At 41.4% G+C, this 25,805-nt stretch overlaps 1 protein-coding gene across 4 annotated transcripts in view; it reads left to right on the top strand.

Annotated features, from left to right (window-relative positions):
- Positions 1-25,552, top strand: part of ulk1b (unc-51 like autophagy activating kinase 1) — a 43,198-nt gene extending 17,646 nt beyond the window's left edge. Inside the window, exons 6-28 of one of the 4 annotated variants that reach the window (XM_080743322.1) lie at positions 56-229; positions 2,336-2,409; positions 3,314-3,415; positions 5,622-5,680; positions 5,855-5,937; positions 6,724-6,774; positions 7,412-7,503; positions 7,915-8,080; positions 8,564-8,618; positions 8,954-9,040; positions 11,002-11,145; positions 11,320-11,480; positions 13,622-13,699; positions 14,240-14,487; positions 14,930-15,102; positions 15,985-16,106; positions 16,689-16,814; positions 16,935-17,122; positions 17,979-18,178; positions 19,198-19,316; positions 19,932-20,089; positions 21,035-21,170; positions 21,724-25,552. In XM_080743322.1, the coding sequence (XP_080599448.1) occupies positions 56-229; positions 2,336-2,409; positions 3,314-3,415; positions 5,622-5,680; positions 5,855-5,937; positions 6,724-6,774; positions 7,412-7,503; positions 7,915-8,080; positions 8,564-8,618; positions 8,954-9,040; positions 11,002-11,145; positions 11,320-11,480; positions 13,622-13,699; positions 14,240-14,487; positions 14,930-15,102; positions 15,985-16,106; positions 16,689-16,814; positions 16,935-17,122; positions 17,979-18,178; positions 19,198-19,316; positions 19,932-20,089; positions 21,035-21,170; positions 21,724-21,779 (2,852 nt within the window). In that variant the 3' untranslated portion in view covers positions 21,780-25,552. The remainder of the gene's footprint in view (positions 1-55; positions 230-2,335; positions 2,410-3,313; positions 3,416-5,621; positions 5,681-5,854; positions 5,938-6,723; positions 6,775-7,411; positions 7,504-7,914; positions 8,081-8,563; positions 8,619-8,953; positions 9,041-11,001; positions 11,146-11,319; positions 11,481-13,621; positions 13,700-14,239; positions 14,488-14,929; positions 15,103-15,984; positions 16,107-16,688; positions 16,815-16,934; positions 17,123-17,978; positions 18,179-19,197; positions 19,317-19,931; positions 20,090-21,034; positions 21,171-21,723) is intronic. The other 3 variants (XM_080743323.1, XM_080743325.1, XM_080743324.1) reach the window with 3 other exon arrangements.
- Positions 25,553-25,805: the final 253 nt, after the last annotated feature.

The raw sequence follows: 25,805 nt of genomic DNA, 5'->3' as shown, positions 1-25,805 counted from the left end.
GAATCATTTGAACTGCGTATTAATATTATGCCCCCCCCCTACCGTTCTTCTGCAGCCAAAGGCACCCTGAGTGAGGACACCATTCGGGTTTTCCTACAACAGATTGCAGGGGCCATGAAAGTCCTACATGCCAAAGGCATCATCCACAGAGACCTTAAACCACAGAACATCCTGCTGTCCTACCCCCCGGGTCGCAAGTCTCATTCGGCCAACACCTGCATCAAGATAGGTACTGTATGTACGTGCGTGTGTGCGTGCGTGCATGTCTGCGCTCGTGCATGAGAGGACACCCTTGAATATTGGCATGTCCCACAAGCTGAAGGGTCAGATTGTGGTATGTTAGTTCTTACTGGAGATTTAGATTAGTATTATTGTTTTTGTACTTGATTGGGTTTTAGATTAGTATTAACGTTTATTGTACTTGATTGGGTGTTAGATTTGACTATTGTAAAATAGAAAAGCCTCCTGTGGACAGGTGATGAGAATTAGTACTTGTGCTAAAATCACTTATATCAATGCATCTGGTTCGTCCAATGTGATTGTGATGTCCATATCAAATAAATAAAACATAACATAACATAACCGACGCTTGTCAGCCAGTTGTACCAAAGAGCACCTTGTTAGGGATTTTTGGTACAGCCAAACAGATGCGCTCCTTTCTCTTTTTTAATTTTTAATTAATTTTACAAAAGTTTAGGTCACAATACTACAAATACATGGGTATCCAAAACATTAAGCGGGTATTTCATTTGTTGTGGTGGTGTCAGGTTTATATGATAGTAGTCAAAAGGGGAAATAACAAAGAATACAAATACGCGCTCAACAAAAATATATTGGCCACTGCGGTGCCAGTGTGTAAGATTGAATCCCAAATAATTCTATATGGACTTTTGTCATTCTCAGTGTAGCTCAGTCTTTCCAAAGGAACAGTTGAACCATTAAACCGGTAAAATACTGAGTGTTTATTTAACCTTAGAGCATAAATAAATGTACCTTTTCTACATGCTTAGAGTTAAATGAACACTCAGGATGTCATAGTGTAGTACAGAAGGGGATATTTCCTACAACGGCCAGGAGACCCCTCCCAAGTTTATCAGTATCACCTGTGGTATTTTATTTTCTACATGTGAGCATAGAACAAGTGTATTTCCCTAAATCCTGTGCCAGAACCATTTAATTGCAAGACATTCACAAATGGTAAAATCCTCAGTGATCATTTAACTCTTGAGGTCTGCAAATGGACACTAGTAACGGGTCCATTTGGTTACATTTGTACACTGTCTCTGAGTTACAAAAACCTGAAGTTGAAGTGTAGAGAGAGAAGCACAGAGAGCTGTTTGTAAGTGGACTAATGTGTGTACTGCTTTTATATTTTTCCACGGTGGGAATTGGCTGGCCTAATGGATGGGAAGACTGTGGCATGCATCAGTCATGATCACAGCAGGGTGTTATAAGCCTCATGCCTCTGCTGAAACCTGACCCCACACACAACTCTACATGCACACAGAAGAATGAAGAAGCTCACGGTTCAGTTATCAGAGGATAGGATGTGTGTTTTAGTAACTGTAATTTAATAATCTTAATCTTAACACTTAATGTTTAGGTAAAGCACTTTGAATTGGCTAGGTTGTTCAAGTGTGTTTTATAAACTTGCCTTGCCGTACGTACATAATATAAGACCTGAGGCCGATTCCACACATGTCTTCTAAACCAGTACGGTAGTTCTCAAATTTTAAAACATTTTCAAAAATGTTCAAAAATAGCAGATGTACAAGCTCGCAGTGCAACACAAAGTGCAAAGCGCTTGTAGATCTTGCTTTCCCGGCTTTAAGTTACCCGGTTAAGGTATGTTTTTTAGGTGTGTAAGGCTACTCTGTCATAGTAAATTAAATGCTTTAATAGTCAGTAGATTCAGCACAGCAGTCTTGTCGGTCACAGACATATCTGTGGATTCTTCGCGGATAAAATGCCACTCATACGCTAATATTGATATCAGGTATACTATATAGCCACTACAACTCCTGGACTGCACTTTGTTTGGTCCTTCTATTTTCATCCACTATAATGAGTTCATAGACCTCACACAGAAAAGTCATGGAAATGTTGATTAATCTATTATCTATATGAGAGCATGGGTGTGTCCTCTTTCTCATGGAAAACATAAGCAAATGATTTTAATACTCTCTCTCTCTTTCTCTCACACTGAGACTTCCTTAATTTAGGAGTGTCATCCATTTGGTGTGTTTTTAACTGACTGTACCTCTAAAAATCATTAAAGTATTCAATCAATTTCTTTCATCTCGTTTTCTCCCACCCGTCCCATGCCTCTCTTCAGCTGACTTTGGCTTTGCCAGGTATCTTCAGAATAACATGATGGCAGCAACGCTATGTGGGTCGCCCATGTACATGGTGAGCACCATTAGCTTTTCTTACAGTTTGATCACAATTTCAGACACCATGATGCATTAGCTATAGACTGTAGAGCAGAGGTGCCCAAAAGGTAGATGGTGATCTACCAGTAGATCACCAAGGGTGTGCAGGTAGACCAAATGACATGCCTCTAAAAATATATAATTAAAATATAAAAAGAATATGCCAATATGACATCAAGAAGGGCCTGTCAGCTCCCTTCATGGCTTCTACTTCATGGCTTCTAAAGTAGGCAAACCTCCAATGCAATACTTTGTTCAAGAGTCAGTAGCATTACAAAGAACCCCAAAACCTACCACTTCCATACAGAATGGGATGAAGACATTCCCCCCAGTATTTCCCATTTATTTCCCCCTTACAGTAAGTGTGTTTGTCTAAAATATAACGCCAGTGCTGCTATTCCAAAGCCTCCCTCAGGCCCTCGGCTAAAACCTTTTTGATGGGTAGATCATGTTGAGCTAGTAACTTTAAAAGTAGATCTAATGTCAAAAATGTGTGGGCACCCCTGCTGTAGAGGGTGCATGCATAAAGTGAGTGGCAAAGTGAATGTCAAAGTGAGTTTAATGTTGTTTAAGGTTGTTTATTGCAATCAAATAGGACTTTTTTGTTTGGATGTATGTATGGGCCGCAAGGCCATACATCGTGATCCACTCAGTAGGCGTAGCCGCATAACGTCTGGGTATGATGATGATGTCACAAGGATACCCTCTATATTACAGAAAAAAACACCTTGAAAAACTATACTTGTTTTATTTTCTTGATAGTTTTTTTGCCCTGCTCAGAAGATAAACAATAAAGAATCATTGTTTATTATCATTGTTTATCACAGAATCATGAAAACTTCCTGACATAAAACTGAAAGAAGGGTTTCTTTTCCATGCAGGCCCCTGAAGTCATTATGTCACAGAACTATGATGCAAAAGCTGACCTGTGGAGTATCGGAACCATTGTATTTCAGTGTCTGACTGGGAAGGCGCCCTTTCAGGTGAGCACCACATTGTGATATAGATTATGGGTGCGTGCAAAAGTTGCAAAAGTCATACTGTGTGTTATTTTGATACCCGCCTCCAGGTGTGTAAGGCTCCATATATGAGCGTAAAACGGATGCAGGCAGAAAGAGAGACACACACAGAGATCTCTATACATGGGCATAAAAGGGACACAAATATAGATAAAACCGTAAATCCTCATGGGGTACCTGATGTCATCAATAATACTTCATACTACTGCCAGTGCCGGCATAGACTGTCCTGGAATAGATCTAGTTGTGTTCCATGGCTAACTCAGTTAATCAGCTAATTTATGCCAACAGCAAGTTATGTTAACGTTGCATTACATGCATGGCTGGCTCTATGAATTGTGTGTGTGTGTGTGTGTGTGTGTGTGTGTGTGTGTGTGTGTGTGTGTGTGTGTGTGTGTGTGTGTGTGTGTGTGGAAAGCATGATTTGTGAGACAGTAAACCTTGCTGAGAGAAAAAGTGTTTGAAATGTTAATTCCAAAATGAGATATCAGCCACTGTGGGGGAAAAGTAAGCAAATTGGAGGACAAAAACAAACACTATTGATGGCATTGGTGTCACCATTTCCTCTATCTGTCATTTCAAATGAGAATTCTTCATACATTGTCGTTTGATGTAATTGACATAGCAAAAATATAGTATAAATAACAGGTCGTACTGTTGTGACAAATATATATAGTATATTCATTGAAATGACTCCATTGTGGTCCAGCCATAGGTTTTGATAATACTAGTATAGTATATTTATTTATTATAGTATAATAAATAATACATTTGGATGCATCCTGCTCCCTATACAACACAATGCACTGCTTTTCAGTTTATTATTCAAGTTTGAGCCAATAAAACATGTTTTTATTATGGGATTAACTACACAAATCATGTGATTAATCGTTGGACAGCACTAAAATAAATGTATTACTATGCGTTGTGTCTTGGAATGCAGGACTTTGCAGTGTTTAGCTGGCATGCAATGCTTTTCGCCTGGCTCGGCAGCATTCTTTTGAAACTGTCTGTCTCTGATGTACACACTGACTGTTCTGAGATCATGTGAGAGTTCACATGATCTGTTTATCTCTGCTTATATGACAACTATGAAACATTACTTTAAGTTACTTGAATTATAGTCTTGTGTAGCCAGACGATCATTTATTCAACCTTTCAATATGTTATTTTAACAAACTATTCTAGGGGATTGCCTACAGTAGATACCTAGATGGGTGCCCACGGTCTCCCTTTAAAGCTCAAGTGTCACGCACTGCACGAAAGCCTTTATTTAAAGGACAACTTTAGTTTTTTACAACAAGGGTTCATATTTTAGATTGTAATTAAAGAATATAAAAGATGAGTGATAAAATTATTTAATTTACTTCTTTCTAATGTTTTATAGATTCTTATTTCAGTGGTTTGGGGCATGCGTACAAGTGGCTAAATATGTCATTTTACAGAATAAGCCCATTCCCAAGACACAACGCAACCTTTCATGGTTGGATGTGACTTATGGGGGCTAGAAGTGTTACTGTAAATAGTAATAAAGAAACTACTGGCTTATTGTGTCTAAAAATACATATTTATCCACTTACGTGCCCCCATGCGTGCGCATGCCCCACATTTTAGCACGGTAAACGCGATAAAACAATAGAACGAAGCAAATGAAAACATTTTAACACTCACTTTTTTTTTTCTCTAATTACAATCTAAAATATGAACCCTTGTTGTAAAAAAACAAAGTTGTCCTTTAATGCCTGCTTGCATAATATAATGTCTTCTCTGTGCACTTCCATAATTGTAAGACAATGTATAATGTATAACTTATATGGGCAATGAGTCGCACACAGTGGCAAGAGTTTGTTTTCTTTACTGTATCTTTACAGCTTCTTCAGTCTATCAAACTATACATATACATGTATATAGGCTGGAGAGACGAAACAGTTACTTTTAATGTAAAGAGAAAACTAACGCTTGCCACTGTGCACGACCCATTGCCTATATAAATGTTGATGATCTAAGAAGATACCGCACCAGAGAAAGTCAGAGCGCGGTGGTAACCAAAAAAAACCCCCATCTATTTAATGTATAACTTAAAAACGTAAAAGAAACATTCACAGACTCGGAACAACGCACACAAAAACACAATCAGTTCTCATGCACATTATCTGTGTCTCTTCTGCAGGCCAGCAGTCCCCAGGACCTTCGGCTTTTCTATGAGAAAAATAAGAATCTCAGCCCCAAGTAAGTACAGTATCAATCATTTCAATGTGATTCTTCTGTTAAGACTAGTTGATGCTATCAAGGCTATCACCTTACTCTGCTGCTACATTTTGCAGTATGTTTCACACACTAGTACAGTAGGCTACACGTATGTAGAGGAACATGTATCAAATCTTTGTTTGTGCTCGTCTCCAGCATCCCCCGAGAAACGTCGTTCCACTTGAGACATCTGCTGTTGGGACTGCTGCAAAGAAACCACAAGGACCGCATGGACTTCGGTGAGGGGCCAAAACTTTACATTTTTTTAAACTTTTTAATTACTTTTAATTTTTCAAAATGACTTACTTACAAGCTTGTGACTCGAGATGCAACACGTTGTGAGCTTGTAGATCGTCTGTTTGTCATACGACGGAAGTGGTTAACCTGTAAGTCTTGTCTGGACTGGAGTAACTACAGCGAGTGCAACACAGAAATATATTTAAATTCCTAAAAGATGGGTGTGGTTTCTAGAAAAGAGTTCTAGAGTGTGTTGAAGGGGATATGCAAGCATGAATCTGGAGCAAGCAGTATACAAATAAGGTACAGTTTTGTGAATGAATGATAAGCTTTGTGCAACGCCTGCACACCTGGTAAAAATGATATTGCTTAGACTTGTTGTAATGTTAAGAAGAATGTTACAGGTACTTAGATGGCATGTTGTTTAGACCGCTGCAAGGTTCATTGTTTACCTGCTATTCAAGTTTCTTTGCTGGCACAACGTTGTTCTCTCTGCACTCTACTTACTGTATGTGTTACTATTTACCTTGTTGTTTGTTGTCTAGAGTTCATGCTTACTCTGCTTATTCTCATCTCCTGCTACTGTACATGTCTTAGTCTTTATTAGTCAAGCTTCAGAATGTTTTAGTTCCCAAATGTACTTGTGATTGTGATATTTGCATACATACACCCCCTGCCTATGAACATATTAATGAGCCATATTGCACATTCTGTAAGACAAGCATACTGCTGGAATTGGAATGGCACCATTTATCATTAAATTAAGTTTTTTTTTTTCATCTTTCCAGATGAGTTCTTTAGTCATCCTTTCCTGGAAGCCAGCTCGTCCATGAAAAAGGGTGAGTCAAACTATCTAACACATTGGTCAGATTTGTTGGAAAAGGCTAGAGATGTGTTTCAGAAAACACCTACAACTTAGCCATATTATAATTGCCTGCATGCAACAATTCACATTAGAAATTTCTGATGATAATCCAAATGTTTCAATATATTGTATATCTGGAAGGTCACCATCTGTTTGGGGGTAGAATGGGTAACATTTGTGACAGAATGCTGCCAACCAAATGGTGTGAAAATCCATCTACCACTGGCAAAGAGTAAAGTTATCCAGTGAAACTTAGAAGGCTGATCCAATGGTTTTGGCCTTTGCCCAAACCAGCAACAGCGAAATGTCTGTCGAGACTTGCCAGACCACAATGAGTGAAGTGAAATTTGCGAGTTGGCTTTGCCTTGTTAAAACCAGCGTGATGTGTGCATGACGCTTGATCTATTTAACCATGACGTGTATTTAATGTTTTGCCTTTTCAGGTCACAAGGTTTATAGGTGGTATTGGTTTGCAGTTTAAGGGACTTTAAGATGACTTCATATTGAGTATTGAGTGCCTTTTATTTACCTGTGTAATAGTCCAAAGATGAGCAATAATTGGAGTGTGTGCATGTGCACATGTGCCTGCCTCTGTGTTCTCTGACCTACAGCAACTCCCACTGTAACGATGACGTGCTTCCCAAGCTCTGCATCAGCCAGTTCTTGTAGCAGCTCCTCCACCTCCCACCTGGCCTCACCGCCGGTTTGTTTACCTTTGTGGTCTAACGACTGTGTGTATTATCTGTGGTGTTATTTGAACTGTCTGAGTTAATACAACACCCCAGATTTGACTGTGAATGATGAATGTACGTTACGTGTGTGTGTGTGTGTGTGTGTATGTGTGGGGTTGCTTGCATGTACTTGTGCGAATGTGCGTCTAGTCAGTAGCTCATAACCTATGACTGTAAGGGGCCTCAGTGTTATCACAATAATGTGATTAGAAGCAACAGGTCAAAGCATAATGTTTAATCGTAATTGCCGTAACAAAATAGATGTCAGGCATCAAAGTCACTGAATTTTCTTTCTTTCTTTCTTTCTTTCTTTCTTTCTTTCACTTTCTCTCACTCTTTCTCTCTCTCACCCTCTGTCCACGCGTCATCCTTTCCTCCTGCAGCAGTCCCTGGCTGAGGTTCAGCAGCTGCGTGCCAAGGCGCTGCCCTCCCCCACCCAGGAGGCAACGGGTTTCGTCTTGAAGGACTCCAGTGGCGGCGCTGGGAGCAGCAAGAACTCATCCTCTTGCGACACAGATGACTTTGTCATGGTGCCTGCCCACTTCCCCAGTAAGAGTCTTATTTCAAACCAAACGCTGCCTGCAGCCGTATGCATCAGTGTCAAATGGAATTGTTGTTCGTTTTGACTTGATGCCTTAATGGTCCTATTATTTAGCATTTTTTCATTTTTGGACCATTCCTTAGTATCTATTAAACACACCTGTAGTATTATTACAGTTTGTGCAGCTGGAAACGGCACTAGTAAGAGACATTTTCAGTTTTTAATCACCCTCTGATTGGACCTTAAAGGCTAAGACTGAAGTTCAGAAGGCCTTGCTGTACTGGACCATAGGCTTTCAAATTCCTGAAGAGCTTAGACATCAGACTTAATTCATTGATTAATATACCTTGTGATCATTAGTATGTGTATTATTACAGCAAGAATGACAGAAGCTGGGGATCCATTGAAACGATAGTGTACATGGCTTTTCTGACGTTTAGACATGTCTCTTTTTACTGTTTTTAAAGTGAATTGTTTCCATTGGTTTGCAGCAGGTGAACTGACCTGTGAGAGTAAAGCGCTGCAGGACAGCCTGATGAATAGCGGGTAAGTGATTTGGTAGTAAAATTCCCCCCGTAAGACGCATTGTGAGCTTGTCGATCTGCTGTTTTCACTAGTTTGGGTCCCGGGCAAATGTCTAATTTCTCTTTTGGGTCTCGAGCTAAAAGGTTTGGGAACGACTGTTTTAAAGTGATGTCAAGTAAATGTGAAATAAATCTATACAACATAATTACAAAGAAAGATAACTGGAGAGAGACTGTACGGTCAGCAACCAAACATTTGTATGTGGGAATATGGATCATATTATTTTATCCACACAACAAAGCTGGTCAACAAAGCTCTGAAAACTCATCTCCTTTGCCATTTCTCTCCATTATCAGCTCTCTACTGGCCTCTGCTGGACTGTGTAGCCAAGTCAAGACGCCTCCACACTCCCCTTCCTTCAGTGGCTCTTCTAATCCTCTCAGGTAACAGCAGCACAGTGTACACAACCATATACAGAGTGTTTGGGTACACTTTATACACTCTAATCATGCGTTTAAATGAGCGGCGACGGAGCAACTTGAAATGATTTAATAATTGTTTGAATAATTTTCAATGGAAGCCAGCGACTAGAAGCTACAAACTGTGACTCTGACACTTGTCACTGGGTGACGTGCTACAAAAACAGTTGAGCTCTTTTGTCAGAGATCCAATGATGCAGTGAAGTCAATCTGATGTTTTTCCAACACCATTCCACTCCCCTTCTCTCTCCCCACAATTCCTGCTCTGTTCTGTAAAAGGAAGAAACATTTGTCATTAACCAGTTCCCTGTGCCATTTAAGCCTAACCTTTTCATTTTATGCATTGCGACTTGAGCAACAAACACTTTAATGGAGACTCGGCAGCATTGTGGGCGTTTTGTAGCTTTTGTCGCAGATTCAGAGTCCAATTAAATCAACAGTTGAAACTAAAAAGTTTAAACTTGGGGCTGGCATGCATTCCCCTGTTATTGCGACCGAAGGTCGCATATACTCTGAAGAACCATGTCGCTTGAGTGACCTTCCGTATCCTCGTGACCGTCCTTCCGTATCCTCTGTGATGTCAGTGTGATGTCAGCAAGTTGTGACATCACTTCCTGTACAGGGCGGCTACACGAAATGTGGATAACACTATATATGGAGATAGTCCAGTCCATCATGTCATATGGGACTACCGTCATAGAAAGTAGCCATTGTTAGGCCGGAGTCAATGGCTGTCTGTCTGACTGTCTGTCACATGACATACTTTTTATATATATATGTAAATATGGGGGCGTCTGTGTTAAAAACGTTTCGTTGTCAAGCTCAACGTTGGGCATTTGGACCTATACATGGAGAAATGGAGCGAATCTGTTTGGCCTAAACATGGAGATGTGGAGAACACGTTGACAGTATTAGGCCTGGATCCAACTTTAAGTCGACGCACATGATTCCAGAAGTGTAGTGCTTATTCGCTCTTGTATCAAACCGGTACTCGAAACGTACTTAGAATTTAACATATTCTTTAAAGTAAATATGGGGGCGGCTGTGTTAAGAACGTTGGGCATTTGGACCTATACATTGAGAAATGGAGCGAATCTGTTTGGCCTAAACATGGAGATGTGGATAACACTATATATGGAGATAGTCTAGTACATCATGTCATATGGGACTACCGTCATAGACAGTAGCCATTGTTAGGTCGGAGTCAATGGCTGTCTGTCTGACTGTCTGTACAGGAAGTGATGTCACATGACATACTTTTTATGCCCATATATGAGTCCTTCTGTACCACATCTCCATGTTTAGGCAAACTCCACACAGAAAGGCCCTATCGCCAACCCAACCTAGGGTGTGAGCGATAGGGCCTTTCTGTGTGGAGTTTGCGTGTTCTCCCCGTGTCTCCTAGGGTTGATACCCTCACAAAAACATGAACAAACTCCCCCCAGAATGACAACAACTAGAATCGTCAGAGAAACGCTGTGGTTGGCCAGATTGTCAAGAATTGGCGCGACCTCGCCCTTTAGGGCGAGGTTGCATGTCACCCTGAGGTCGCATTCCACCCTCGGGTGTCTTACTAGTGTTTATGTTCTTATGACTGACTTTCTCACAGTGCATTATCCCTTAGGTGACATGCACTACAGGAGCCAAGACGACTTGAGATCAAATCAAACCTGATCAAATCTGATATTCTTGCTAGAGTTAATCCCAGACTAGTTAAAGAGTCTGATCATCTCAAAGTTAAATGACTGTCGGTGACAGGTCTGCACTCTTAACAACCCTGAAGATAGAAGATTATGATCTTGTAAATGTGTTTATGGACAAATCTTGGCTAAAATCTTAGTGTGTGTGTGTGCAGGTTTAATATCTCATTCTGAAGTCTTGATCTCTGTCCACTCTGTTTCTGTCCTTCTCTCTCTCTTTGGTAGACCCAGTGAGGCCTCAGCCAGCAACTGTGGTGGTAGCTATGGCAACTATGGTCAGTCTGTACCTATCCCAGTTCCCACTCAGGTCCAGAACTACCAGCGCATTGAGCAGAACCTCCATTCTCCTAAATCGGATGAATCTCCACGGTCTGTATAGACATTATGTTCGGATGCACCAACAAATAATTATTATTTACATTTTTAACCCTGTCTTGTAAAATCAGTCACGTACCATACTTTGAATTGTATGCAGTGTTACCTCCTTGTTTTTGTCCAGGGTCATTTTACTGAGTTGGTGCCTTGTGTTTTATCTCTTTATAGGCAGTCAACACCAGTGCGCCGCTGCAGCAGTGGAGGCTCTTTGGGCTTTGTAAGAACCGGGCCTTCCCCTCCCTATAGTCAAGGAGTCACCACAACCCCAGTTTGTCGCAGGTTGTCTCTGGGAGGGACCAGACCCTTTCAACTACCCCCACAAGGTAAAGGTAATACCTATCTTGTTAATCAAAGCTCACTTTGTGGGTCAGTTTCACAGACATGAATATTGCCTTTTTTTCTTTTTTTATCTTACGCTTTTCTCTGCCACCAAAAGGGTACAAAGGGTTAAAAAACTAGCGCGCACAATGGTGCACGAATCGTGCACAGATCATGCACCACCGTGTGCACGCCGTTCACAGCTTTCTGGAAATATGTTCAGGCTTTCAGGAGATAGAGGCCATAATGTTTTCTTCATATGTAAACAAACATGGCTGCCATGTTTGAAAGATGGAGTTGTTCTGGGGGTCAAACATGCATTTTGCAATGGCCATAGATACACACAGGTTCCTACAAATTCACGCCCACAATTGTGACAGCGGCCCCACTTCGGGTAAGGGAGAACGGTGTACTGCAAGCCAGACCATAGAAAGTCATTGTAATTCAACTGTGGTTAGCTTAATATTAAAATAATCCTACATGAACTGAAGACTATATTGATTTAAATAAAATGTGTCCAAATGTATGGACCGGCTTTGTTATCAACATATCTTCTTGATTTCTAAATAAATGATGCGTGTCACATTTAATTGCCCCTTGAATGGTCAACATATCTTCTTGATTTCTAAATAAATTATGCATGTCACATTTAATTGCCACTTGAATGGGTTACCCATAATGTTGACAGAGCAGAGGGGAGACGGCAGACAGAGAACCTGTCTCTTTACAGTGACATCTCTGTCTTTACTGCTATGCATTTATGAGCGCCGACTTTGAGGATTCCGACATTTTCAACTACAGAGTGAATTCTCCAGGTTATTATTAACCAAAGAATAACTTGGAAGACTCCGTTTGGAAGAAGCAGGATCTGATCATTTCCTCAAATAAAATTCAGTCTTGATTCCAAAATCATGCCTATTCTAAATACCTCAATCAGAAGAGACTGGTCCTATCTGGCCAGTCTGATAGGAAGTCATTTTCATTCGGGTTGAGAGGGCTGGTTAAAAAACGAATGTTCCTGACAATAAGTAGAGTGGAAAATGAATATGGATGCGTGTCTAATCGTACAGAGTCAGTGAACATTCAGCCGCAGCTTCCTGTGGAGTGGTGTGTTTAATTAACCATTTAGGCCTAGAATTATTGAATGCTTTAACCAGTGAAAAATAGCAGATATACAAGCTCACAGCGCGGCACAGAGTGCCGCGCTGCGAGCTTGTAGATCTGCTATTTTTGAAAAAGTTGTGAAAATGTGTGCAAATCTCTGAATATATGTATTTTTAAAGCAAACGTTTGTAACTCAAATTTTGCTTCTGGGGGGTCCCTGGAACTAGATATTTTGAGATGGGGGTCCGTGGCCAAATAAATATCATTTTGGTGGTCCTTCACATGAAAAGGTTTGAGAACCACTGACATAGTAGTCTCTCAAGAACAGATTAACTGAGCTCCAGTTAAAGGTGATACACCATGAATTTAAAAAGTATTTATGTCATGTTGTTTATGTCCCAAAAACGTTTTTCAAAAGGTTTGGGGCTAAATTACCACTCCTGAATAGAGAGCCTCTCTCATTTTTGAATGGCTCTCAGAGCATTTCAGCTGCAGTACCACCTTTGGCCTGAACTGCGCCACCCCCCCCCCCCCCCCCCCCCCCCCCCCCCAAAATCCAAATTTTGTGATGACGTCACAATCGGCAGATGACGTCACAATCGGCAGCAAATCTGGACAGCCTGTTTTGAGAACCCGTGGGATACTTTTAAACTTCGCCTTCTCAAAACCAGAGAAAGACACAACGGTCAGAAATGGGACTTTGTGAGGATAGAAGGTGCTAGTGGGACCCCAAAAAAAGGTTTTAAAATAGGAAAAGTGAAATTTCATGGTGTATCACCTTTAAGTGAAAAATGTTAGAAGGATTCAAAAGACACTTATAGAATCTTTTTCCCGATTTTTCAAAAATAGCAGATCTACGTGAGCTTGTATATCTGCTATTTTTCATTATTTAAAGCATAAAATAATGATACACAATATAGTGTACCCGTTCTGAATGGGTTAAGCCAATTCATGTTTGTGAACCTGACCTAATGGGTCCCATAATATGTCCTCTCTTTTCTCTCCAACTCGCCTCACCCACCTTCATTCTTCTCGTTTGTGTCTCAAGTTGGCACCATCCCTGAGCTGCCTGGACATGCGTGCCAGATGGGCACAGACTCAGGCAATGTGGGGTCACTGGGTGGAGGTGAGAACCCGTCTCTCCTTCCTCAGAAGTTTAGAGTTGACTCGTCAACTCTAAACTGTAAAACGGACTAATGTGCCTGCACTTTAAACGCAGTGTTGGTGGGCACTGGGGCAGGCGTGTTTGGCCGTGGAAGAGAAACATCTACATTATAAAATGTAGATATAAAACATCAAATATAAAATATATATAATATAGTATCAGTACAGTATCCAAACATTTTTGCTTTTAAAAAATAAAAGCAACTTTGCTGTTTTGGGAGTTGCATTGTATTCCCACAATCGAATGACTTGACTGTTTTAAATGCCTTTGGGCTATTTTTTAAATGACTATGGCTTAATGACTGATACAGACAGCAAACAAACATGTGAGGCTTTTCAATAAATAAGAGATCCTAAAAGGACCAAGTGAGTGCTGGTGATCTTTTTACTGATAAACAGAGTTGACACATGATGTGCAATTACTTTATTAGGACTGAGTACACAAGATGCTCGTCTTTTCGTTCATGTTTTTGGTGATAATCCCAATATTTTCTCTCCTCAGCTTCACAGTGCCCGGACCCCGTGCCTGCTCCTCAGCAGGCAGGACTGGGCACGCGGCTCCACAGTGCCCCCTGCCTGTTGGAGTTCACCAGCGCCGGTGCCAGGCATAAGATCAGGAAGCAGCACTCGGACCCAGTGGTGACTTCCCAGGCAGGCCTGATGGCTCTACGTCCTCTGCACTCCTCCCCCAGGCTCAGCGAGCTGATGCAGCGTAGCCCTCTCCCCACAATCCTGGGCTCCCCCTCTCGGGTGAGTGTGAGTGATTGTGGGCATGTGTGTGTGTGTGTGTGTGTGTGTGTGTGTGTGTGTGTGTGTGTGTGTGTGTTTGTGTGTCCTTGCATACTACAAGACTAGTAAAAATAGTAAATTTATAATTAGTTGAAGTATATTTAATTAAACATGTTAATTAGAATGGGACCAGAGAAGAACATTTTCACTCTACACTAAATATTTCACCTAAATAGAAAATTGGTTTGAAAAGTTCTAGACAAAAATTGACCCTGGTTGGATTTATGAACGTGGCTGATAACATGCAAAAAAATAAACCTTCTTAACCACACAATTATATTTAGCCTACAATGATTCAATTATGCAGGTGTGTTTTGAAACATTTTAATGACTTAGCTGCCAAGTGATGTAAAACAACCCATTTCTGTAACACTTTCCCAACTCTCTTCTCCATGTTGTCCAGACGATCCCCCCATTTGAATTCCCGAAGCCGCCCAGCTCCACCAACCTGATGGCCTTACTGACCCAGCCAGGTTTCCTAGGCCCGTCTGGCAGCAGGCCAGCCTCCTCAGAGCCCAGAGACCTAGGACACCAGGCACCCACACCGGCAAGCCCGGCCAGGCCGTGCTTTGGAAGGTTGGACCGCTGTATTCCTCATTTTAAATCTGTTTTTCTGGTGTTGGTGTTTGTCAAATCAAATCTGCGACAGTGTCCTGGAATTAAACCAGGGACAGTTTGGGTGGGTAGACTGTAATTCTTCTGAGTTGTATATTAGTGTTTCTCAAACTTTTACATTTCAAGGTCTCCCCTTAACTCTGACAGTGTACAAATGGAACCAAATCATTTGGTTCCATTTGTACACTGTTAGAGTTACAGACTTAATTTAAACCCCCGTAAAGGAACCCTTGGAAGTCCCTGGAATCCACTTTGAGAACCACTGGTATATTATGTAAGCGAGGATGGTCGCTTCCAGAAAAGCATAGGTTCAGAGAAAAAGGGCTTTAAAGTTGGCGGATTGCATTGGATCCAATGGAATAAATCGGCGACGATAGTGCGTTCGCTAGGAAACATAGGACGCCAGCGACCATGGACCTACGTCATTGTTTGTTGGGGAAAGGTGTTCCGACTCTGAAAGTCCCCGGATGCGTTGTGTTCCGACTCTGAAAGTCCCCGGATGCGTTGTGAGGCGTATTGATCTCGGAAATGTGCCTCATTAGCATGACAACGCATCCGGGAACTTTGAGCACTGGAGTTGCCTCATTTACCACTGTTTTAAACAAATCAGAATCCAGTATTTGATCATGTGACTAGAAAAAGTGGTAGAAGTTGTGTTTTTTCCTTATCCTTGGTCAGGTTGTAAAGACAGATACTGTAGCTATTATTTAGTGACTAATGTTTAACTTTTGACATGATTGCTGTGCAGTTTTTCCATCTGAGAGAAATTGTTTTGAAATTTTATTTTCAAAATCATGTTTCTCCTGACCTCCTCTGTCACCTCCTCTCTTTAACGTCGGACAGATCCGAGAGCACGGGCCGTCTGTCGGACATGCTGCTGATGGCTGCTTTCGGAACAGCCGCGCCTGTAGCTGACCGAGGAGGCAGTAGTGAGAACCTCGCCTCCAGAGCCATAGATATAGCAGGTAATCGTGTAAAAAGCATGTTTGGACAGATGGCTAGGTTTGATCTTTAACTGGTATCCTAGTTTCTTTGGAGCACCACATTGTTCTCTTAGCTAGGGAAGATATTGGGCTTATGAGCTTTGGGTGGGGTCACTACCTAACACCAGGGCCTCAGAATTTCTTCAGTTTGAAACGCTGAGGAAGGCCTGTAGGCCGAAAAACGTCTGTTTCTCTAAATAGACTGCTGCTGCTGCTACTTTTAAAAGTCATTATTCAAGAGAGTGCGGATATTCCCTTCATTCTCAGAATTTCTTGCCTCCACTCTCAGCTAAGCAAGCTTATTTGGTCTGCAACTAGACTCTTCTGCTGGAGGATGCAGGCATGAGCCTATGATGCTGTATCTGGGTTCCCAGAAGTTTCTCATTTTCACCACTAGGGCTGTAATGCTGTTTCTCTGCACAAATCTTATATAATAAATTGTCAACACCCTGTTTGGTTATTCATATTTTCCCTTAATAAAGGAGAGTAAACATCTGCTATTCATTCATGCAATGCATTAATTCTAGTTTACTCTCTCAACCAACTTCCTCCTCTGTCCCCTAGCGCCCCCAAGTGGTGGTGTGGGTATGGTTGCAGGCTCCAGTAGCCCACCACAGGTAGTTTTCACTGTGGGCTCACCTCCCAGTGGCAGTACTCCACCTCTTACCTCCCGTCACAGGAAGTATTCAGGTAAAACATTTTTTTGCTCTCAAGATTAACACTGGGTTTTGGTGTGCAGAGTTTGACTTCTAGAAATATGTGAGAAGTCATTCTTATTTCCCTTTCATTCTTCCTCCTCCTCTTCTTCAGGCTCATCTAGTTCCGCGAGCCCTGCTGGCTCCTTCACCAGCCGATATGCCCAGACAGGGACATACCTGGATGGCTTGGAAGCTCCCTCTAGTCCTCGCTATAGTTTCACTGACCCCATCACAGTCAACATGGGGGGAGGTCCTGTCACCTTTGAGGCTCCTGAGCTGCCTGAGGAGACGCTGATGGAGGTGAGAACGGGGTCCGGAAAATAATGAGAAGTGTGAGAAAGGGTTTTTGGGGGCTGTAGCATCTGAATTCCAGCCACACATTTTCTTTGCGCATCACGGCTATAAAATCTGACGTCACGTTATTCTCTGTGTGTACACTGCCTGTGCAGCAGAAACGTTGTTTTTTTTTGTTTTTTTATAATTTTTATCCCACGGTTTTGCAACCCATTTTCTCACCCAGTGCCAACTACCTAACCTGTAGTCCTGGTTTCTGCTCTCCCCCTGCTGCGCCAGGGGAATTGGGGAGCACCTGGCTGGCTAGGGGGAGGTAGTACAGGTATAGAAACCAGGACTACTGCATGTTTTTGTGAGGGCATCTGCCCTAGGAGACACAGGGAGAACATGCAAACTCCACACAGAAAGGCCCTATCGCCAACCGGGTGTGGGTGCTAATGACGCGGAGGGAGGAACACCAGCAGAAACATTGTTGTCTTGGAGTTCCAAGTTATTTAATTTGTCACAACAATACAGACAGTAGCAACACTGTGGCCAGATAAATGCTGGGCAATATATTTATCCTACCGATATTGTTATATGAGACTAGGGATCGTCAATGATTTGGGATGTTGAAATATTGTAATTGTGTTTCTTGGTTTTCATCGCTTAAGCCCTATAATGAAAGAAAAAAAAGCCGATCTACAAGCTCAAAACACGTCGCATTGCATTGGGAGCTAGATGTGTCATTTCCGCTAGATTTTGACACGTCGAAAGATTTAGATCAAAGTATTTGTACAAAAATGTGATATTTGATTGTGTCTATATCGCCCAGCCCTGGTCTTAATTTAATACTCTCCATGTCCTTCTCTTGGGAGTGCAGCAGGAACATACTGACACTCTTCAGAGGCTCCGCTTCACGCTGGACTTTTCTCGTTGTCTGATGGAGGTGGCTGCAGTCCGGGGGACCGTAGCTGGGACTGAGCTCACTGGAGGAGGGCAGGATGAGCCCTCTCACGCCCACCTCCTCCAGCAGCAGAGTCTAGTTGCAGACCAAATAAGCTCGCTTAGCCGAGAGTGGAGGTAAGACCATTCAAGGTGCACATCGTTGCTGTCGGGTGGAAACCTTGTGTGTCCCAAAACCGTTTCTTTTTTCATTGTCATTTTAAAAACATTTTATGATGGGGAAAATAGCCGATCCACAAGCTTCACAGCTTGTCGCTTGTAGATCTGCTTTAGAGCATCACTTTTGTATGATGTAGTAATTTACTAAAAGTTGAAATATGGATATACAAGGTTTCTGTCCGACATGTAGTGACTATTGCTGCTCAGAAGCCAGGAGCTTCTACTGGGGCTAAGCTGTGGTACAGGCACGCATTAACCAATTATGCCCTATAATGCTTTGTCGTAGCAACGGTGAAAATAGGCGATCTACAAGCTCACAGTGAGTCGCGATGGGATACGCTGTGTGCTTATACTGTAGTGTAGATCATCCATCTTTACTGTTCTTTAAATTATTTTAGAAATTTGCCAAGTAGGGACAAGTTTTATTTGAAAGCTCATGTCTTACATTTGATGCATGTCCATTTCCAGGGAAGTCCACAACATAGGACACACAAATACTCAGGGTGAACTAAATTGAAGTCATGAAATTACAGGCTTTGCATGGTTAAAAAACGGCATGCCTCCCTATTTAGCAGCGCCTACAGTACTTCCTGTTTCTGTAAGCTTACCTACTGTGCTGTACGTGCACCTGTGCCCCAATTCCGCACCCAGTGTTCAACAATACAAGTGCTTACAAGGCAAATAATGACTTTATAGCTATGGACAAAATAATAACTTATACCCATATAGGCAAATCATAACATTTTAGAGCTATTATTTTAGAGCCTGGAATTGTATCAGTAGTTGAATGTGTAGTTGAATCAAGACACCTTTTAATGTGATTAATTAAGATACTGGTGTGTGTGTGTGTGTGTGTGTGTGTGTGTGTGTGTGTGTGTGTGTGTGTGTGTGTGTGTGTGTGTGTGTGTGTGTGTGTGTGTGTGTGTGTGTGTGTGTGTGTGTGTGTGTGTGTGTGTGTGTGTGTGTGTGTGTTCTAGTCATGCTGAACAACTAGTGCTGTACCTCAAGACTACAGAGCTCTTATCCACTGCCTTACACATGGCCATGGAACGGGTCAAACAGGGAAAACTCTACCCATCAGCTACCGTTAAACAAGGTACTGTACTTCAGCCAGAAATGTCTATTATTTCAGGAATATACCTTATGATCTTAGACAGCATTCATTTTACAAGACCACCAGAGAGCCCCAACTACATGTCTGTCGTGTCACTGAAAAAGCCTCTGTGATTTTGTACTCGCGCTGTTAACGCTGCAGCTCTCCATTGCCTGATATAGGGGATTTTAGTGAAAACATCCTTCCCACCAGGCGCGCCGCGTGCGCAATCCGTGTACATCGATATAAGCGCACGGCATGCTCTCTATATGCACACTCCACGTTAACCTTTTTCTGAATGAAATCACGAACTACAGAGGCTAAGCTAACGCTCCTGTGTATCATGCGTTGCAATGCTAAAAATAGCTATCATGACCAGGAAGCGATCAAAAGCACTTCCGGTTCAGCTTTGAGACCATGACCATTTGGAATGTGCCATAGAAGAAGGAGAAGAGGAGATGATAGGTTTTTTGCGGTGATTATCATTTATTTTGTTTTTAATTACCGGTACATAGGTGCGTAAAAGTGCGACCGGCTAATTGAGCCTTCTAAAGAAGTGCGATATAGGACGGTTGGGCTGTGAAGGTGTTAAGAGTCGTCTCCTCTGTCTGTTCACAGTGGTCAAGAAGCTGAACGAGATGTACAAGTCGAGTGTTTCGTCCTGTCGCTCGCTGAACGCCCGGTTGGAGCGCTTCTTCTCCAGGAAGCATAGTCTGATGGACCACATTACCTCCATCACTGCCGAGAGGCTGCTGTTCAGCCACACCGTGCAGATGGTAAGCAAGGACACACTAACTTAATGATCAAACAAGAATATTTAACTATTGAAAAATAGCAGATATACAAGCTCACAGCGTGGCACCGAGTGCCACGCTGCGAGCTTGTAGATCTGCTATTTTTTTTAAATAGTGAAATTGTGTGCACATTTTTCAATATATATTTTTCAAAGCAAACTTTTGTAACTCAAATCTCTGCTTCATGGGGGTCCCTGGAACAACATATTTTGAGATGGGGGTCTGTGGCCAAATAAATGTAATGTTGGGGGTCCTTGACCCCTAACATTGTCCTTGACCCCCAACGTTGAGAACCACTGATTTAGAGGAAGGATTTAGAAGTCGGGTCAAAGATCGGGTCAAAGATATTCAAAGACTTGCACACATTTTTAAGATTTTTCAAAAATCTACAAGCTCGCAGCGCGGCACTCGGTGCGCCGCACTGCGAGCTTGTATATCTGCTATTTTTCAATAGTTAAAGCATAAAATAATGGTTATCGACTCGGGCACGTTCCTGGTATTTGAGGGTTAAAAGGTGCAAACAACAAAAGCGCTAAGTTGTGTTTTATTATAATTTATTTAAGTCAACGAAAGGGTGCCCAAGAAATTACAGGCTCTGACCCTGAATTTAAGCAACACTGATGCACTCAAAAAGTTCATTAAGCCTGTCACTGTCATAACAGATTTTGCACTGGAATGCACCTGGTATGAAAAGGATTTAGAACCCCCCCAGGGGGAAGAAGATTGATTCTAAATCTCAAGCCATAGGAAGTTTCTACTCCAGTTAAATATCTCACTCCATTATTTGTTCATGAATCACTTTGCTGACGTCAAAGTCACTCTGCAATTGATTGAATCTTCAAAAGCCGACGCCCAATCCTCCTGATGTTCTGGGTGCATTCTGGTGTACGGTATATTTTAAATGTTTTCTCTTCTGTGTCTTTTCAGGTTCAGGCTGCTGCACTGGATGAAATGTTCCACCAGGGGGCAGCATCTGTGCTCCGCTACCATAAAGCTTTGTTACTGATGGAAGGCCTGTCCCTGCTCCTCACTGAGCAGGAGGACATTCTCAGCATTAGCAGATGTGAGTCTCTCTCTCTGTTACTACTTGAATGTGACACGTTGTGAGCTTGTAGATCTGCTACATTTGGTTTGCAAAGCGTCACATGACAAATTGGTGTTTTGTGCAAACTGGAGGAAGCAGGAAAAGGATTTCAAAAATTCTTGTATTGTTATTATTCTTCCAGTGAGCATGGCCAGTTCCTTGCAAATATTTAGAGATATATTCTAGCGCTGTTCAGAGCGATCTCTCTAGTCTACACGGAATGCACTGGGAAGTGTTGTCATATTTTCGCTATAGTACAATAACGTCCGGGTTTAAAATACATGTTGACCTTTTTAAACCTTCTAATGTATGCCATATAATTAACATACACTGAAATTAATTTACTTATACCAGAATAAAAATATAATGTACATTTAGTCTAAAGAAAGCAGCTTAAAATGTTGACTCATAATTGCAGTTAGTCTCTGACTGATTATTCATCTGTCATGGTCTGCTCTTTCTCTCTCTCCACCCCAACCCCTCCTCTTACTCTCGCTCTCATTCTTTCTCTTCTCTCTCTGTGTATCTGCAGGCAAGGAGTGTATTGAGCGTCGCCTCACTGCTTTGCAGTCAGGACTCTGTGTTTGAGGAGGGCCCCACAACTGAAGTCTGCAATTACACTAACCTTGGGTTTATGATGACCAAAACGTATAGTGCTCTATTATCAACAAGTAAAAGGCTATATTTTTTGTGACAACATAAGCCAAATGAAAGGAACCAGTTGACGCTGCACACGAATAGGTCCAGATTACTCTCAAGTAATCTGTACCACACTCCGCTCCTTTCAGCCTAATCTCTAGCATACGTCATCATCTCCACCAATCCAAAGCTTAGATGTTTTTCTTCCCAATGACTGGCCTCTGGGGTTGTGAATTCTCTAAAGGGCCTACAGTCTGTCTGGATTCAGGACTTGGACAGTGGCTGTAACTGCCCCGACTCTTTGCAGGGACCGATGATGGATAATGGAGCAATTGTGTTGTGAAAGGATGTCTGTATCCTCGGACTGATGGACTCGTTTTTTGTTTTGGAGCTTCAATTCCCCTCGCTGGACGCAAACGCATACAGGGGCAACCATAGCCAAGTAGTTAGACATACACCACGACATGTAATCAAACACAATTACACACATGTTTTGCGGTGGCATTATATAGACGCAAAACCATGCCGAATTGGACAGCAAGGATTTGACATGGATCCATCAGGTTTCCTGTGCTCATTAATGGTATATCTGTATGATACCTGGATTTAGTGTTTACATTGGTTTAATTATCTTAAGAGTAACAGTGGGACTAAATATGACCACAATAGTATACAACCAGTAATATTAAGTTTGTGGTCTAAATCAATGAAATTGAATTGAAATTGGTTTCATCTTATTTATTTTTCGCCCCATGAATCAAGTTAAGTTATGTGCTCTTTGGAAGCAATACCCATTACCAGTCTTTACCTTTGACATTTTATTGATGCTATATTTGCCATATCAAAGACAGTGTCACCCTTAGGGGTAGGAGTGCTTAGAAGCAGATACAGTATATGGAGGACACCTTTCTGTTGCAGAGCTTTGCCTAAATGGACGCAGAATAGTCATTAACGCAGACAGGAAATGGGTCCAGGACATAATTGACCAACAGGTTTTATGCTTTGCTGCCATGGTTGTAATAGTAATAGTAATAGTATAGCTTTTAAGCCAAAATGGTTTCAAATACATGATCTAGGGCTGTCCTCGACTTTTTAAGTTGACTTGGAATTTGTTGTCGCTATAGTCATAGGAATTTGTCAACTAAACTATTAGTTGCTTCAATGGAATCTGTGAAATTATATTTGCTGCACACAGTTAGCCGTTTCAGGTTGGTGAATATGAGAACTTAACTAAGGTTGATTTCACAATGGCTATTGGCCTAGAGTCGATCTTACGAGTTAAGGAGATGTGCTTTGAAAAAGCATGAAAAATGTACTAATCAACCAACAAAGTCTTGGTTGAATAAGAACAAACCAACCGATTAATGAACCACGAGGGGACAGCCCTAACATGATCAATGGTCAACATTATGCTGAAGGAACGTCTTGCAGATTGCCTGAGTGATGTTCTTTAGATCAATATGTGCTAGTTTTAAATTTTTCATCAAACCATCAGTAATGGGGTAGAAAAGCAGGCATACTGAGTTTTGAATGTAACGGGAGGGATACAGCCAACACAGGCCGATCCCGGGGCTTAGAAGTGCATGGTCTGGGCTAAGGCTAACGCCTGAACACATGTTTTTGCACTACGTTGAAGTACTGTATAGAACGATCTTGAGTGGAACAAGCTGCACATGTTCAGTTTGTTTTGTAGCTATTATTTGAATAGCTTAGGTTATTTTTAGATTTTCTCCCATAATTTAGTGCAGTTTGGGAAGGATAATTTATTATCAAAAGCTGATATGGGAATGTTGGCCTAGAAATGCATGAGTCTTTGAGGAGATGGTAAAAAAAGAGAAAAAGCTAAATTTCTTTGCTGAAAAAAAAGGGTGTTGTGTTGAGCTTGTAGTGTTTAATTAGTAGCCAATAGCTATTGATGAGTGGTTTGGATTTTGAAAAGCAGCTGCTTTTGTTTTGGACTCTGGGCCCAATTTAGTTAATCTAGTAGATGACTGTTGACACTAACCACAAATCAATCATCCCATCACCTTCCTGAACCAGCCTTGACCTTCCAGTGGACTGTGGACCAGTGGTGAGGGTCAACTTCTACTGGGCTGCTTTAAGAAAGAAGCTTGTCTGTATGTATGTGTGCATGTGTGTGGAATTGTTGTGTGAAGTATTGGATGGTTTCTGATGATGTTATTTGTTCTGTAAATGGAAGACTGACTGCTATACTGAGCTATGAATGCTACCTGAGTTTCCTGTTATAGCCTTACTTTTATATAATAATATAAATATATATATATAATCTTGTTGCTGTTGGGGGGGAACCTAATGTCCAAAAGTGTTACTTTTCAGGATTCAAATTAAGATATGGCGATGTGTAGCTCCATTCTGGAACCTCTCCCTCCGCTTTTCAGCATCTCGGAGCTGCATAGTGTAGGGAGAGGTTCCGAAAGGAGCTACTGTAGGTGATGTGGCAAGTTTTGAACATGTAGATCGCCTATTTTTGCTACTTTTTTTTTTTACACTAGTTATGATGGAGTTGGGAAAAGTTCGAATATGGAGATATGAACTTTCTGAACAACAGCAATGATATATTAACTCTTTCACTGAAAACAGGAAGCTACTCTGATGTAACTCACAACTTTAGGCCCAATTTCCTCCTTTTTTTTTTTATCTCAAGTGGATAATTCAACCCATTTCTTTCATTACAAGGGTAGTAGTAGCCTTTATATATTATTTTGTCTTTGGCCCATTTTAATGTGCAAGAAATGAGTGTATGCTTTAGGGAACAAGATACAGAGTTGGCTTGATGTCAGGAAACTAGAACCAGAGTGCATGGGCAGAACAGAGTGGAGGCAGGGTAGATTTTCCATGGTGAAGATGGTCTCTGAATAGTTTGATTAACTTTATAAAATGCGTTGTGGCCTTTTTCTGCAGAGATACATTTTACTTTGATTTTTACGTTGACATGGATCATTTTGTTGTGTATATTTTGTTTGTATGCATTCCTTTATCTATGGACCCCTCTTCTCTTCACTCCTGCTGTGTGTAGTGGTGGGATCCCCTCAACATACACAGTGAAATACTTCGTGTTAATTTAACTCCGAAGAGTGTAAAGATGGAACCAGAAGGGTACATTTTTACTCTCTTCTTGATGAACACTGAGGATTTTAAAGTTGTTTAGTCAGGTAGCAAGTGACGATGACCTCACCTTTTAAGCTGATGCATATGACACTTTTCATTGTTCCTTACAATCACGCATTCTGAGCGGTCATGCAAGTGATGGCATTACGCAGGTGTCACAGCCAAGGCGACACCAAGAAGTAGCTGTGCAATCAGTTAAGAAGTTGCAGCGCAAGGTGACCAAGAGTAAAAACAACATATTTGTCGATTTGATATGCTATGGACATTTTGGCTGCTCCTGTGTGCACTCCCACAAAGATTGTTTAATTAAATTAAATGTTGGTCTTTTTGCCAAGAGTATATGTTATCTGAATGTTTGTTTTGCATTTTTACCTTACTTTCTCAATACCATTTGTAAATATTGTACATTAAGTTATTGCTATTGTTGTATATATGATACAGCAAGCATGGAGAGAATATCCCCACACACCAGATGACACCTTTCCAAATAAGAGTAGACCTTCTGCTGACCTTCCATGATGTCTGTTGCAAAGGTGTTTTAATGGCCCCTAATGTTTGATTTGAAATACACACTAGCTCAGTGTCTGTGTGTAATGTAGCCTATTGTTTGAGACGTGCAACACGAATAAAATAAAAAATGGATGTTGTGTTGTGTATTTGCCTACCAGTGCAGCTGCAGCCACACAAGTGTTTTATTCAGGTTTTACATTGCCCTTTGATTTGATTTGATTATGAACATAATGGCCCTAAATGGCTAAATGTCTCTGAATTCTAAAAAAGAAAACACCACCTTTTGTAGGCCTATATTGAAGGATTCACCCAAGAGCATCTGTATGACTATAGAGT

The sequence above is a fragment of the Nannobrachium achirus genome (genome assembly GCF_963921795.1).
Source record: "Nannobrachium achirus genome assembly, chromosome: 15".
Lineage (NCBI taxonomy): Eukaryota > Metazoa > Chordata > Actinopteri > Myctophiformes > Myctophidae > Nannobrachium > Nannobrachium achirus.
This window is presented reverse-complemented; position numbering and strand designations above follow the sequence as displayed.